Source organism: Rhipicephalus sanguineus, chromosome 2 (genome assembly GCF_013339695.2).
Source record: "Rhipicephalus sanguineus isolate Rsan-2018 chromosome 2, BIME_Rsan_1.4, whole genome shotgun sequence".
NCBI classification, from domain to species: domain Eukaryota; kingdom Metazoa; phylum Arthropoda; class Arachnida; order Ixodida; family Ixodidae; genus Rhipicephalus; species Rhipicephalus sanguineus.
In genome coordinates, this window is record NC_051177.1 from 188,602,545 (window position 1) to 188,616,993 (window position 14,449).

A 14,449-nucleotide genomic window follows, 5' to 3' on the forward strand; every position below is an offset into this window, starting at 1 on the left:
ATATATAGCGCGAAACCATTTTTTTCTTTGCCTTAGCCTAGCCGCACCAAAAGCGCGGCACGAAGCCGCGCCTTTGGTACGGCGGCTTCCCCAACGCTTGAATAGCCCTCGGCGATGCCTCCGTGGCGAGCAGCGCGGCGCGGAGGGGGAGTTGGCCACGCCCGCCTCTGAAATTATGCCATGTCCATGCGATTGGGACAGCTGGAGAGAAACCTGCCGACGCACAGTCTCAGAAGCCATGCTCTACGCGCCACAGTTTTCAAGAAAAAAAAATACCTAAGAGTGTTGGGTTGTCTGCAGTCGACAATTGCAGCGCACTGCTCAAACACAAAGTAACACTGTGACAGTTGCTACTTCATGCTCGTCCTGTGTATACCTGTGCAATCTTTTCGAGCATCCTTCTTTGTGTTTAAGCAGTGCACTGCAAGAGTCTAGATGCGACAATTGTTCGCTCACACTAGTCCTTTGTATGTTCTTTTTGTGCATCCTTTGTGCTTGAGCGGTGCGCTGCAAGTATCGAGTTGCTTGCCGTTCTTCATGTGATATTCTAATTTCATGCTATTGCATTCACTGCTTCGCCTTCGCTGCGAAACTGACTTTTTTTTTACCGGTGAAGTTTTGCAACATGGAACCACGTGCGCTCGCGCCGCATTACTGCTTCTGAAATCGGGATTTGTCAGACCAACACGTGGATCTACCACATTAAGGAGGTCGCAATGCCGATATGAGAGTGCACTGCTCAGGAAATTCAAGGATTTTCAAGGACGGGAAAAAATTACAGGACTCTCAAGGGCCTTGAAAACGCTTTTTTTCAAAATCAAAGGTTTTCAAGAATTTCAAGGACCTGTACACACCCTGTGAAAAAACATATCTAATGGTTGAGGCCTGGCATATTGATAATAGTGGTAGCGCATCCATGAGCCAACCGTCGATTAATTTGCATAAAGAAAAAATCAAGTGCCTGAACAGTTATCTCTTATGTAGACCACTACGCGTGCCGGACTGAGGGGTATCGCCTCTTGCCTGTATGTGCAGGTAAGCTTTTATGTCTACCTTAGTTGCCGCTGCCGTGAACTTTTCAGTTGTTAATTGGTGTTTGTGGTGTCTTGACACTCTAGTGTGTCCATGTTAGCAGGCCCAGTCTTTTTAACATGGACACCATATCTCGTCACACTCGTCCACAGACTTCGGTATATGGCGTGTGAAACATGCTGCATTAGCGGAGGCATTCGCCACCACAGCAGACTGTTTGCTATGAAGTGACGTCAAAGGTGTCACCACTTACCGAGCACTTTGACTTTCATTGGCGAGCAGTTGTTGATCTCGGTCATGCCCTTGACTTCAGAAAATGTGACATAGTCACCGTCCTCAAAGCCGTGCCTCGTGTGGTCCAAGCAGGTCACCACGCCTTCTGTGTCCTTTGTGGGCAAGCAGAGTAAAAAAGATGCCAACATGACGTTGTAAGAAGTAGTTGGTGATCATCCGCGAACATGAGGAACAAAGGAAATGCAGCGCGTGCCTCTTTATGCGCTGACACTGTCTGCCTTAGAAGCTGTTCAAGTCTTTCACTCATAGTTCAGTTTTCTGAAACATGCATTTGAAGGCCTAAATCGATGTTCTGCTCCCAATAATCAATAGATTTTAGCTTTGCATTTTATGATCGAAGAATTATCATTATCAGCAGTCACTTCGAAGCCCTTATGTGCTTTAGAAAATGTATCTGAATAGAAAGAAATGCAGGATTATAATGCTTAGCTACAGTGACAGCAGATATAGGGGAAATTTAGAGGATGTAAGAGTAACACTGGAACATGCAATTCTCCCATTTTGGCAATATTTTTATTAGTACTTCAAGTACTAAATTTTTTCACTAATAAATTACCTTTGAGAACCAAAAAGATAGATTGCAAAGATGACCTGTAGGATACAGAAGGTGTGCCCTGTTACATAAGAGCTGATCTAGCATGAGAGCAACTACTGGATTGTTTATAATTCCTTACAATTCAACAAGCAGTAGACATTATGCACTGATTCTGATATTTTATTATTTAGCAATTAGGTAAGGCACAGAAACTTCAAGATGTGGGATACAAGCATGAGGCTGATAAAAACAAACAAGGAAGCTTGAGCAGCAGCAGAGTTCCAAACACTATATATCCTGTGAAACCCTGCACAAAGCGTTTGTGTAAAATCAGACCGAGAAAATAAGTCCTTTTTTTCTTTTACACACCTTGGTGATACAGGCAATTGAAACCGAAAGCGGTTCCTCTCCATTTGGGTCCAGAATTCTGAATTTCTCACCAAAGTCACAGAAGATCTGCCTGCAGCACCAAAGGACAAAGGCAGTGACACAAATGTCTAAAGTATGCAACATGTTTTGGTGTAGCCCAACCACTGCACCCCTCTCTTGCTATTAACCCCTCTGAGGGTTTTCGCCGTACATGTACAGCATTGCCTGTATATTTATAACACGTGCTTTTTTTATCATTTCTCTAGCTTGGAATGCGCTGCCACACTTCGGGAGTACGTGGAATTTGTTTCATGTGACGATGTCTCTCTGTCAGGTTCTTCCCCCCTCCCCCAAAGCAGCACGGCGGCTTTCACTTGCACACCAGAACGTGCACACGTGATGTGGCTGGTTTTGGTTTCGTCTTTAGGGTGGTTATCCCTTCTCGCACCCGCAGCAGATGGCTGTCTGGTTTCTACCGTATAAACGCGTGTAAGGGCCGCACCCGTGTAAGGGCCGCACCCCGTTTTTTTGAAGTGCATATTCTAAAAAAAAAAAAAATCCGCATAAGGGCCGCACCCACACTTTCCTCAACCAATACGTATTCAAAATGCGCGCGCGCGTAAGCTTCTAGGCGTAGTCGATAGATGGCGCAAGAAAATGCAACCATCATATATATTTTTGGATTTTATTCGTGTTAAGATGTTCGTGAAGTGGGCTAAAAATTTTAACTTTTTTATTAGTAGTATTCATAGACCTGCCAACTAAAGGTTAAAGCAGGATTTTATCTTTAGCTTCTCATATCTCTATACAAACGCGCTATCGGCACTATCGGCGCTATCCATATCGGCATTAGCATCACCAACTTTGGCATGGCGTTCGCGTTGTTCGGTTTGTGCAGTTCAGCCAGTCATTTGCTGTAGTTTTCTGCGATGACCTTCGTGCTAGCTTGTTTTCTACACGGCGTTCACGTTTTGGCAAGATGGGCAAGTACCTGAATAGCTACACTGCTGGCTATAAGTTGAAGGTGATCGAGTATGCTCTCGAGCATGGGAAACGTGCCGCCGGCAGAAAATTCGACGTTGACGAGAAGTGTGCTCAAAAAGAAGCCTTGCGAAACACCAACAGCACTAAGCGCGCTTTCCGAGGAGAGCAGTGCAAGTTTCCTGATTTGGAAGAAGACTTGCTCCGCTATGTGACTGAAGTGCGGAATGATGGTCTTGCACTCACAACGGACATGCTGCGTGTGAAGGGACTAGACTTGGCGACTGTACTTGGGTGGATCCTATCTGCGTGGAGCTCGGTGTCGACGGACATTGTGTCCCGAAGTTTTAAAAGTTGCCGGGATATCTAACAGCTTGGATGGCACGGAAGATGACTGCTTGTGGGGTGGCGGCGCTTCGCAGCACACCATCTCATCTCGGACTCCAAGTCTGAGGACTCGCTGAGTGACGACGATTGAGCACGTATGTCGCAAGAAATGTCGTATACTGCAATAAACGCTCTTCCTTCGCTAACTGGTGCGTTTTTACTTTAAAAAAAAAAAATGTCGCGTGTATGGGCCGCACCCTGAAAAATGGCCCTCATTTCTTGAAAAAAGAGTGCGGCCCTTACACGCGTTTATACGGTAATCTCTCAAAAGGTGACCGCTTGTGTCTGTCGTTTATTGCTCCCCGGGGTGCGATGAAATCCGTTTCTGTGTGGCAGTAAATTACACAAATGACACAGCCGTGGTTGCGTTTCGTGTTTTGGGGATTCAGAAAAACTAATCACCAACAGTAAGATGAATGATTACTATAGCTTTTTCACTCGTTTTGCTTTTCAGATGGGCGCACAACCATAGAGTTTTCTTCCATACGCTCACTCACGCAGTTCTCTTACGCTATGGAAGCGTGCGCCGGTTGCTCTGCTGCTAGTGAGTCGAGTGGCGATTCTTCCAATCCTGACTATTCCCCAAGTGTCGAATCAGAAGCTCATTGGATTTCAGTTCATCAGACTAGGATTTTCTGACAAGTTCAGACTCCGATGATGATCAAGGTGCGACATCTGAAGGCCATGCTTCAAAGACTATCACACGCTGAAAAGATTTTAGTGCTAGAGCACAAACATTTTTTACCAAAAAAGTACTCTGGTGCACTTATTTTTGTATGTCTGTGAGCTATGTTTAATACAATGCATAATTTTTATTTATAAAAAACCGTAAAAGTGCTTTCTTTTTAGGATTTTGCTTTATGTTACTACAAATAAACCATGTGTACGTAACAACAAAAATGATGTTTCTGTCACTTTATGGTCACGCAAAAAAATTTTTGGCAATTTTTTTCTTAAATAGAATCACCTGAAGAAGTTATTTCAGCAATAAAAAAATTACACATTTCTGGACTATTTTTCACAAAAAATTCAACCCTCAAAGGGTTAATGTAGGGTGAGGGTGTGGTATTCTTTCCTCTCATATCAAATATCAGAGTACTAGCACTAGCTAGTTATCACTAGCTGAGGTTGACGAAATATGGACGACTGACCGCTAATGTTGACTAACACAGGTGAATGATGGTAAATGCTGGCTAATATTGATTGATGTCGGCTGTCTGCTGTTATACCCCTATAATGTCTTCCACGTAATGTCAATGATGTTCTCACATATACACAGACAACAAGCTCATGATTCCACCTAAATTATTCATGAAGAATTAGAGAGAGTAAACTCCATTATAGCATAAGTGAGAAGTGTTCTTGGCTGCAGAACGTACCCAGCTAGACCCCGGGTATCAGCCACAATCAGGGAAATATTGTTTTCATGTAAAAAGGCACCAATGTCCTCTTGTTTGTCTAGCGGAGTGTCCACCAACACCACCACCTGGGAAAACGCAAAAAAAAAACAACCGTTTGGTTATAACTCAAGCTTGCATTCACCGCCAAATATATAACATGAAATCATATTAACAGTCATAACCAGGGTGTCGAAACAAAATGTTTAGTTTCGTTCCACCGCAAAAAGTTCTGTTCCGTTTCCGTTCTGGAGCGAAACCAAAAAAACTTCTGTAACGATTCGTAACAGTTTTTATTTGTATTCAAAAATTTGAAGTTAAAGTAATCATAAAAAGAACATTGGATTTGTGGTACACTTTCTTCCCATGTTCTTCAAAGGAGCGGAAGTAACTGTACCACGAATTCCTACCAACTAGCACAAACCAGTACCCTTCAAAGTCATAATATGTAATTTCACAAAAGTCTATTACAAGTTTTTTTAGCGGGCTCAATGCTTTGCATCAAAGCAGTGAGCACGATCTCAGAAGCAGCAGGTCATCGAGTGTACTCTGAGATGTGCGAGACCGCTGTTTTGATAAAAAAATCAAATGGGCTGTGCGGAACACGCAGCACAGTCACAGCGAAAGCTGGAAGAGCGGCCTTTCTAGAGCCCGTTGTTGACCATCTTAGGGCAACTATACAAGTACACATGGCAAGGTACCCACTATGCCATAAACCATCGTAATTTTTCTGAAGTAGGGTAGCACCCAGTATACCATTTTTCGTCAATCTTCGGAAAATCGTGGTACCCACTACACATCTGTAAGGCATGATGTGCACTTTGTGTTGTGACTGATAACGAAGAATTATGGCTGAGCCATTTGTAGTGGGTTGGAAGCATTCAACGACTGATTTGTTGTGCAATTCGCATTGTGTGATGCCAAGTTGTTATTTTACTCTTCTGCCACGCTATATTACTAGGGGTGGGCAAATAGTAAATTTGAGGTTCGAAGCGAATCTGAAGCGAATAGTGATTTGGTCGAATAATTTCGAATTGAATAGTTCAAATAGTATATAGCGCATATTATTATAAAAAATGAGCGTTTTTGTCATGACCCTTGCACAATGTTTTTGAGAATTGGAACTAGGTATGAGTGAAGGTCACTTTTTTGGTTTGAAATGAAGTGGAAGCAGCCTAGTATAGTATAAAGATTTGAATAGCAGTAGGGTGCAAGTTATAAGTGGTAAAATACGTTAAAATTTAAAAATTACTATACTTAGCCCATATAAGCCCATATAACACGCTTTTAAACTTAAAAAAATATGTACATTTAACCTTGAAGTGTGGCTTCGCAGAAGTGCAGATTTTCCCTGGATGGGTAGTTTCACGGTACAACAATTGGACGCTGCAGTGAAACCACCTTTACAGGGGGTTCTGTGCAGTCAAACATACATATATTCGATCATTTCGAATACTTAGAAATTTTGTATAATCTAAATTTGTATCGAAGCGAATTCGAATACTTTAATATTCGTTCGAATATTCAAAACGCCCGAATATTCGCCCATCTCTATATATTACATATGTTAACACGATTCCTTGCCCGACATGACACCTGTATAGAGTATTTTTGCGAAGGAGTTTCAAGCACCAGCATGGCTCTGTGGTAGAATACTTGACCACAGGGCGTGGGTTCAAATCCCATCAGATCCTAGAAATTCCCTTCTCATTTCATTTTTTCTCATTTCATACGATAGCGGTTACGGACACCAGCGGCAGCTGACAGCGCCGAAATCGGCTGTTGTGATCTCATAACAGCTTTTGCTGCAACGAACTTCTGCGTCGAGAATGCCCTCTCCATGCTGACCTGTGTGACAGGCAGGCAAAAGTCCACTTGCGTTAATATAAACATCTCTGGTTGCCACTGTTTTCGTTTTCTGCCCAATTTCAATATATGTTTGCTTTGGCATTCCTGCCTGAGGTACGTGCTAATATTGCACCCTGAAATATAGATAATTGCTCATGTTGCATGACCTCAGTTGTTCCGGATTGCCAAGTTTTCTCGTGAACCGAAAAACGATTTAAAGAATTTTGGTTTCACTCCAGAACGAAATAATAGATAAAGTTTCAGTTACGTTTTTGTTCTCGTCAAAAATCTCATTTTTTTTCATTCCGTTCCGACACATTGATCATAACATTTTTAATGATTTTATTATTATTAATACAATTTTATGTGAGTGATTTATTCCTTTCTTCTGTTCTGAGCTCTTTACGCATGTACAGTATACTCTTGATAATTAAAACTTGAGGGGACTTCTCATAAATATGAGACAGGGCAACACACCAACTGGCGTTGTAATGTTCATAGCTTTTCAGGGCCGTAGCAACTTCATAAACAGCTCTTCAGGATTGCTAGTAAAGTTTTTAGACATCGGAGGTCATATTGGCATGGCCGCTATATAAAAAAAGGTGCAGCCTGTTGCGTGGCACCTAAGCGGCGTCTCGAGCCTAGTTCTTCGTGCGTTCGCTGCAGTGCCACTGCTCGTAGACAGCTGGTGATGAAGAAGGGGTTTCACTGTGCATTGGTATGTGCGATGCTGGCTCTAATCAGGCCATAAATAATGTGTTTTCTTGTTGCACATTACAAGTGGAATATTTAGGGCATGATTAGAAATACCAATTAAGCCAAAGATGTGAACAGATTGCCGCAGGTGTGGAAATCCAGTGATGCTACTGAGGACTTCTGATTCGGAGCAATTCTTGGAGCAGAAAAATTTTCATTTTGGAGCACTTTGGAGCAGCATAAATTTCCATCTTGGAGTGCCTTGGAGCAGGTAATTTTGCATTTGGAAGCAATCTGAAGCAGCTAATTTCACATCTTGCAAGTACACTAGAAAAGCAAGTAGCATTTACGTTCAAGCACCTGACTAATTATTACGGGACCCTTATGAAGAGCTAGAAATATTTCAATTCATTGCAAATCTCATGGAGAACATCTCAGGAGCACTCCATATTTCAATAAATAATGCAAAAATAAGGAATTCATGCAGTCAAGTGTGCTGGAATAACCTCTTCAGTGGTTATTTTCTATACTAGCAAATAAACGGAGTACCAGATCAATTAAATTGCACTTTATGAAATAACACTCTAAATACATCTATGTGGTTATCAGCAGAAGTAGCAGACAAACACCGCAACGTACAACAGTGCCTCAATGCTAAAGAGTCACACTGACCTTAATGCATTCCCCTAAGACAACTTCAGGGCGAAAGCCAGGTATGTTTTCCTCTCGACTGATTGCATTGCTGGGCACAACATGACAGCACTCAGCTAGCCTCAGAAAGCCAACCTCCTCCGACACTCCCTTTCCTCTCTCTGAGGCCTCTCTTTGCTGAAGCAAGAGCATTCTCGCAGTGCTTCCAGACTATCGTTTGCACATGTGCCAGGTTTCCTGGAAGATGGAGATCCCCTTCAAGTCGAGCTTCCGCGAAGGTGTCAGAGAGTGCGTTCAATGGGGGACTACATGATATAACAAACTTCGTTTTCCTTTTACAGCGAAGCTGTATTCGCAAATAATTTGAGTCCATACGCCACCTAGCGGAGACAACACGAAGCAGGCTATTGAGGTCCATGTAGCAGACGACACTCACTTTCGCACGCACGGAAGCGGTTGTGACGGATCGATTCCTCGTCAGGAAAGCAAAAAAATGCACTCCAAAGCAGTTTTTCTGTATTTCACTGAGCACGTGGCGAGGATAATGGGATAGTATCTCTTCACAAGTTTCCGTTTTCTGAGTGAATGGTGAAGAACGGCATAAGCGACCAGCCTCCGCATCAGCAAAGTTACCCGACGATGGTCGTTTGTTCTTGGCACTTCAGGAACAAGTAATACGCCGCTGTGCTAAATTTGTTGCACTTTTCGAATGGCATCAACGAATCCTAAAGATCAGCTGGAATGTATCAGAAGCGATTTATGGGAACGTCATGAAGTGATACAACCTATGAGAGACGCCATAGTGGAGGGCTCCGGATTATCTTGACCAGCTGGGGTTCTGAAATTGTGCAACCCCCATCAAAATGCGACCACCACAACTGGGATCGACCCCGCGTCTTTCGGGTCAGTAGCCAAGCACTGTAACCACTGCACCACAGCGGCGGGCAAAATTGAAATATTCGTAGTACTAATGTCAGCGTACTAGCTACGTGGCGTCAAGGCAGGCCCGAGATGCTTGCTATATTATGACGTATAGCAGCTTTGAGCCTTGCTCGTTAGATGTTGCGTGCTCAATTTCCTTGACTTGCGGGCACGTGTAAGTGGTATAGCCCAACCTAATCTAGTAACATTGGTATAGCCTGCCTGATGTCTCACTGTAGGCTTCAGGGAGCTAGGAAAGGGCCAATTTACACCTACCTATAATGATACACTGCTCTAGCAAGCAGGTAAGCTGAATTTGCGGGCACCGCAATTTCGCTCACGTATGCAGATAAGCTGACGCGCATACGCACAGACAGACAAATCAATAAGGCTCTGCACAGTGCAAAAAATGGTGAACAAGTTTCCTGCGATCATTTCTTCACCATTTAGTGGTCATTGTTTCTATCCACCTCTTCTTGTAGATATAACCTTATTTAGCTCGGTGTACCGTCACCACCTCATTCTTTGGATTTGAACACATTTATACAAGGACGTGACGAAGTAACTAGCTGACATAGTCGCTGCAAAATGGTGACGTGTTGTGATGCTCTAGGCAATCAGCATTTGATAAACGATACCCACTGGCAACTAACGAGTGCGTTAGTCCATCTACCTTCAAAACACTGCCGAACAGTTTGTCTGCCTTGCTGATCAACACAGCCCATAACACCACACCAGTACTTCCCTAGCAGTAGATGAAAATGGCTGATACACGTCTGCACTTTGCTAAAGAGCCAGCAGTGCAGGAGGATTGGCCAACGGAGATCACAGGCTCAACAAAAACACTTTGCAGCCGCACCGGGATTTCTTGTGCACCCAAATTCATGCCAGACGTTTACAGGAACAGTGCAACAACATTTATGTTATCATCAATCTTGTCCTTCGCGACAACCAAAATGGTGTACTCGGCAGCAAGTACACTCTCATCTTTGACAAAACACCACATTTTCACATCGCAATCTCTGAACACAGTATTTCCAGCAGCAACAATCCGCACATGGACCGTCTTACCACCGCCGTCTTTGCAGCATTGCCTAACTTCGCAGCACCCCCTGGACTTCTTTTTAGGTGCAAATATGGCTAGGCAATTTCGTTTGTTCGTCGAAAATCTCCTAGTGCCCTCTAGGGAGCAGTCCAAAAATATATCACAGGGTAACTTATGCATTCACCTCAGACAACTCAAATCAAAAGCCATCTTATTTTTCTTTTCACTCACTGTATTGATCCTCCCCCGTCTCCCTCTGAAAGCTTTCTGCACCTAACGTTGTTTTACACCACCTCCAGAATTAGAGGCACTGCAAGCTTCCCGCACCTCATAAGTGATCGGCGCACCGACCATGGAGGCAGTGCAAGGAGACTACAGTCGAAACCCGCGATAACGAAATTCCGAGGGAACAAAATTCTCACCGCAACGAAATATTTTCAGAGCACCGGCAAACGCCCATAGAAGTCAATGCATTTCGTAACTCGCAACTACGAAAGATATTCATACCCCAGTCCCTCATTAACGAAATTTTTGAAACACGAGGGCACAAAATAATCTACTCTCGCAACATTAACTACATTCGAAAACTGCTGAAATGCATTCATGCTACACTTAAATTGTACAAAACTATCGCTACAGCGCACTTGAGAAGCAGCCGCCATCACTGTTTACAAAAAAACATAAAGCTGGCGACAATGGTGATGATGATGGCTTGCCGAAACACCTGCTTGTTATCGCGTACTACGTAGCCAAATCTACATTCCTCATGGAGTTTCGTTCGTTGACTTGGCTCAGTGCTTGGCTTTGTCAGCTTTGCGCGCACATGGTCACGTGTGTGGAGCCAATTGTGGAGCGTTCGCTTGGTCGCTTGGTGCAACGTGAACTGTGTGTTGCGAATGCTTCGTCCTATTTCGATGCCTGCGAAGACGCCGCCTCCAACGAAAAAGCGGAAGTTCATTACGCAGGAAGTTAAGGCTGCAATCATCAGTGAGGTGGAAAAGGGCAGGAAAAAATTGGACATCGCCGAAGAATTCGGCGTTGCGTGCAGCTCGCTGTCCACGATTCTGTGCTGATCCAGCGGAGCCAGAACAAGGTTCGCCTGTAGACGCACTCGATGACGGTACTGGCGACAGTGCAGTGCCGCCGTCACTGACCAGTGCATGGGGCGAACTTTGTGCCGTGGCAAACGTGATTCCCAATCGAGAGGTATGAAACTGCTGCATGGTAAGGCCCGCCAAAGCAAACTTACTGACTTTTGGAAATAAAATGTGATTTTGTAAATTCCATGTCTTTTCTGCCGCGTTCTCGCACCAACGAAATTCCCACAAGAGCGAAATTTTGTGCTTTCCCCGCCGATTTCGTTATTGCGGGTTTCAACAGTATGTCATGTGATGACGTTATCATGTGACTTCGGTCCCTGCCGGCGGCAAGCTATCTTTTCATCCATTTTTACTTTCTTGACATTTATATTCTAAATACTACACATAACACCCTCTATACTTTCCTTGGCGTTATTGTCTGTTAGTTCTCATTAATATTGTGTCCAACAAAGATAAACGAGCCCTTAAGAATCATCTCCTTTCCTTCATTCATAGCGAGGGTCTCGGTCCTGGCAGACTTGATGCCTTCAGGTAAGTATGCGAGGGATTATTGGTCTGCTGCCAGCTCATAAAAAGATCACGTGCTACGTGACGCCAACAGGCAGAAAGAAGTGTTCCACACTCGCCGCCATGGTTGCGATTGGCGCTGACTAACACTCCTAGGCTTAAATGCACATGTATACCCCACAAAGTGGACGAGAGGATGACCGCCGCCGTAGCTCAGTGGTAGAGCATCGGACGCGTTATTCGAAGGTCGCAGGTTCGGCCCCTGCCGGCGGCAAGTTATCTTTTCGTCCACTTTACTTTCTTGACATTTATATTCTAAATACTACACATAACACCCCCTATACTTTCCTTGGCATTATTGTCTGTTAGTTCTCATTAATATTGTGTCTAACAAAGATAAACGAGCCCTTAAGAATCATTTCCTTTCCTTCATTCATGGTATATGACATCATGATGACATCACAACTTTTGGCATTTATGACTTCATGATGACATCACGTGATGATTTTTTGCATTGCTTGTGTTGCTGCCGCTGGCGCCGGCAGCCAGTTTTCGTGTTCGATGAGGCATCAAAGATTTCGCATTAATATTGCGTATTGAACATTAACAGCCTGGCCTAAACAAGCTGGCCTTACATACCAAAATGACCTAGCTCCATTATGTCACCTCTGTGCAGTGTGCTAAACAGCTTCACTGATCATCCATCTCAGAGAGTGCAATGGCTCAATATTTTTTCTTTTCATTGCGGTTATATGGACACCCTAGATGGGTTCTTGCCATCACCATCACTTTCTGTATAAAGTCCAAATTGATAACATCGCCCTGCGCATCGTATGTTCTACCCGCGATCAAAAGCTCGCAAGCACTGGCGACGAATGTGGCTGAAGCGGTGATGAAACGAGCTGGCCGTCTCCGTCACGCGGAGGGTGCATGCAATAACATCATCCAGTTTGCGAAGCCTGCTGTCTGTTCATCAAACAGAGATGGAAACGCCCCGCCCGTCTTTCGTAAGGAGCATGAAGGGACGCTAGGGGAGGGGAGGGGGGAACTGCATCGCTTAAAGGGCGCAGCCGCTGGTGCGAGCTATCTTGAGGCATCAGGAGACGGCTCGTAAACTTGCTGTGCTCTCAACGTTTACTTCACGTTTAGAAAACTGACAGCCCTATTCTCTTAAACCAGCGTTTTGTTGAGTTACGCGAGATCGGATCCAAAAGAGTTATCTGCTAGCCTTACTTAGTATAACAACACACTTTGTTGGTAGTATCACATTCATTGCTTCTACCTTAAGCGAAACTGTGATTTTTTATAACCGTCAGCTATTGACCCTGGAAAGCCTGGGGCGGACATGTAACATGGCGTAGCCGCATCACAGTGGGCCTTCATACACCGGAGCCGTCAGCGACGGGCCCGCTACTAACAGCTGCACATATTAAAACTGAATTGTGGCAGCTACAATCAGGAAGCATGCTTTTATTGATGAGATGACATTTTTAAAAAAGCAAGCAAGAAATTCGAATTGGGATCTTAGCACACAAGCTCAAAAGCGCAGGGCCTTTTAGGGGAGTATTTACCGCAAGAGCGATAACAACCCCGAATGTGCTGGTGGAAGGAATTACGAAAAAGCTTTTCTTGATGAAGATACATGGATAAAGCATATTTGAGGAAAAGTGTCAATGCATTCCCACCGTTCACATGCTTTTCCATGGACGCAAAGCACGGAAAATTTGATATTGTTCCACATATCTACATATTGCTAGCGTTCCCTGCAGACTTCAGTACGTGATGTCCAGAAACAGAAGTGACAAACATTATAGTGGCACACGCGTAGTTATTACAGAACACTGCCTTAATTATGTGCCGTGCTACACTGTAACATCGATCAGTAGCATTTCTGGAACAGACGACGTTCACCGAAGAATAGCCGCCACACTATCTCGCTACCAATTGGCCTGGACGTCATGAGCCTCTGCAGAAAGCACGTTTTGCCATCGAGCCGACTTGCACAACAGAAAATGAGTAGGCACCGAGCATGGCATGTTGGCTTACTCGGGATGCATGCGCGAGCGCTGTTTATTCAGCACAAAATTCCTGGTCCATGATTGCGACTTTGGCAGCCCCAAGATCACGCTGCACATTATGACACACGGGCAGTGTGACTGCCGGTGATAGGTGCCCCCAAACCCGACTCTGGCGCAATTTCCATTGATATTATCAGGATAGCGCAGTAAATCCAATTTGGCGCAGTTGGCGCAGGAGTGGAATCCCTGAAAACCACACCACAAGCATGTTTTTCTTAAGTGTGCTTAAGAACTGATATAACACACATAAGGTATCACTCAGGTGTTAGCTTAAAACAAAGCCACTCACACTGAACTGCTTCAAGAACTCTTCGCTCAGGGGCTCCGTATGGGCCTCCACACGCACATACTGGTTCAGTCGTGCCAGTGATGCCTTGGAAGCAGTGGCTCTGTTCTCACCCAGGCTTTCCTTGCTAAGGTAGTACTGCAAAACGTACAAAACATCACAATGCAAGCAATGCAAACATTACACATAGCAGTGCATTATTCTATGGGGGCATGCAGCAGTATTCCAAGGCATGCATCAAATGATATGAGCTTAACCTGTTGTCAGCCAAGTCCCAAATGACATTTTAAATCTGATTGAAAATACTTTCACCCACTACAGA

General features: G+C 44.2%; 1 protein-coding gene across 1 annotated transcript in view; it reads right to left on the reverse strand.

The window, feature by feature from the left end:
• LOC119383932 (ubiquitin-like modifier-activating enzyme 1) overlaps window positions 1–14,449 on the reverse strand; it is a 233,146-nt gene that overhangs the window by 207,398 nt on the left and 11,299 nt on the right. The window contains exons 4-7 of the mRNA XM_049413008.1: window positions 14,131–14,265; window positions 4,978–5,084; window positions 2,231–2,321; window positions 1,286–1,418 (exon numbers count right to left, since the gene is read on the reverse strand). Coding sequence (XP_049268965.1) covers window positions 1,286–1,418; window positions 2,231–2,321; window positions 4,978–5,084; window positions 14,131–14,265 — 466 coding nt within the window. The remainder of the gene's footprint in view (window positions 1–1,285; window positions 1,419–2,230; window positions 2,322–4,977; window positions 5,085–14,130; window positions 14,266–14,449) is intronic.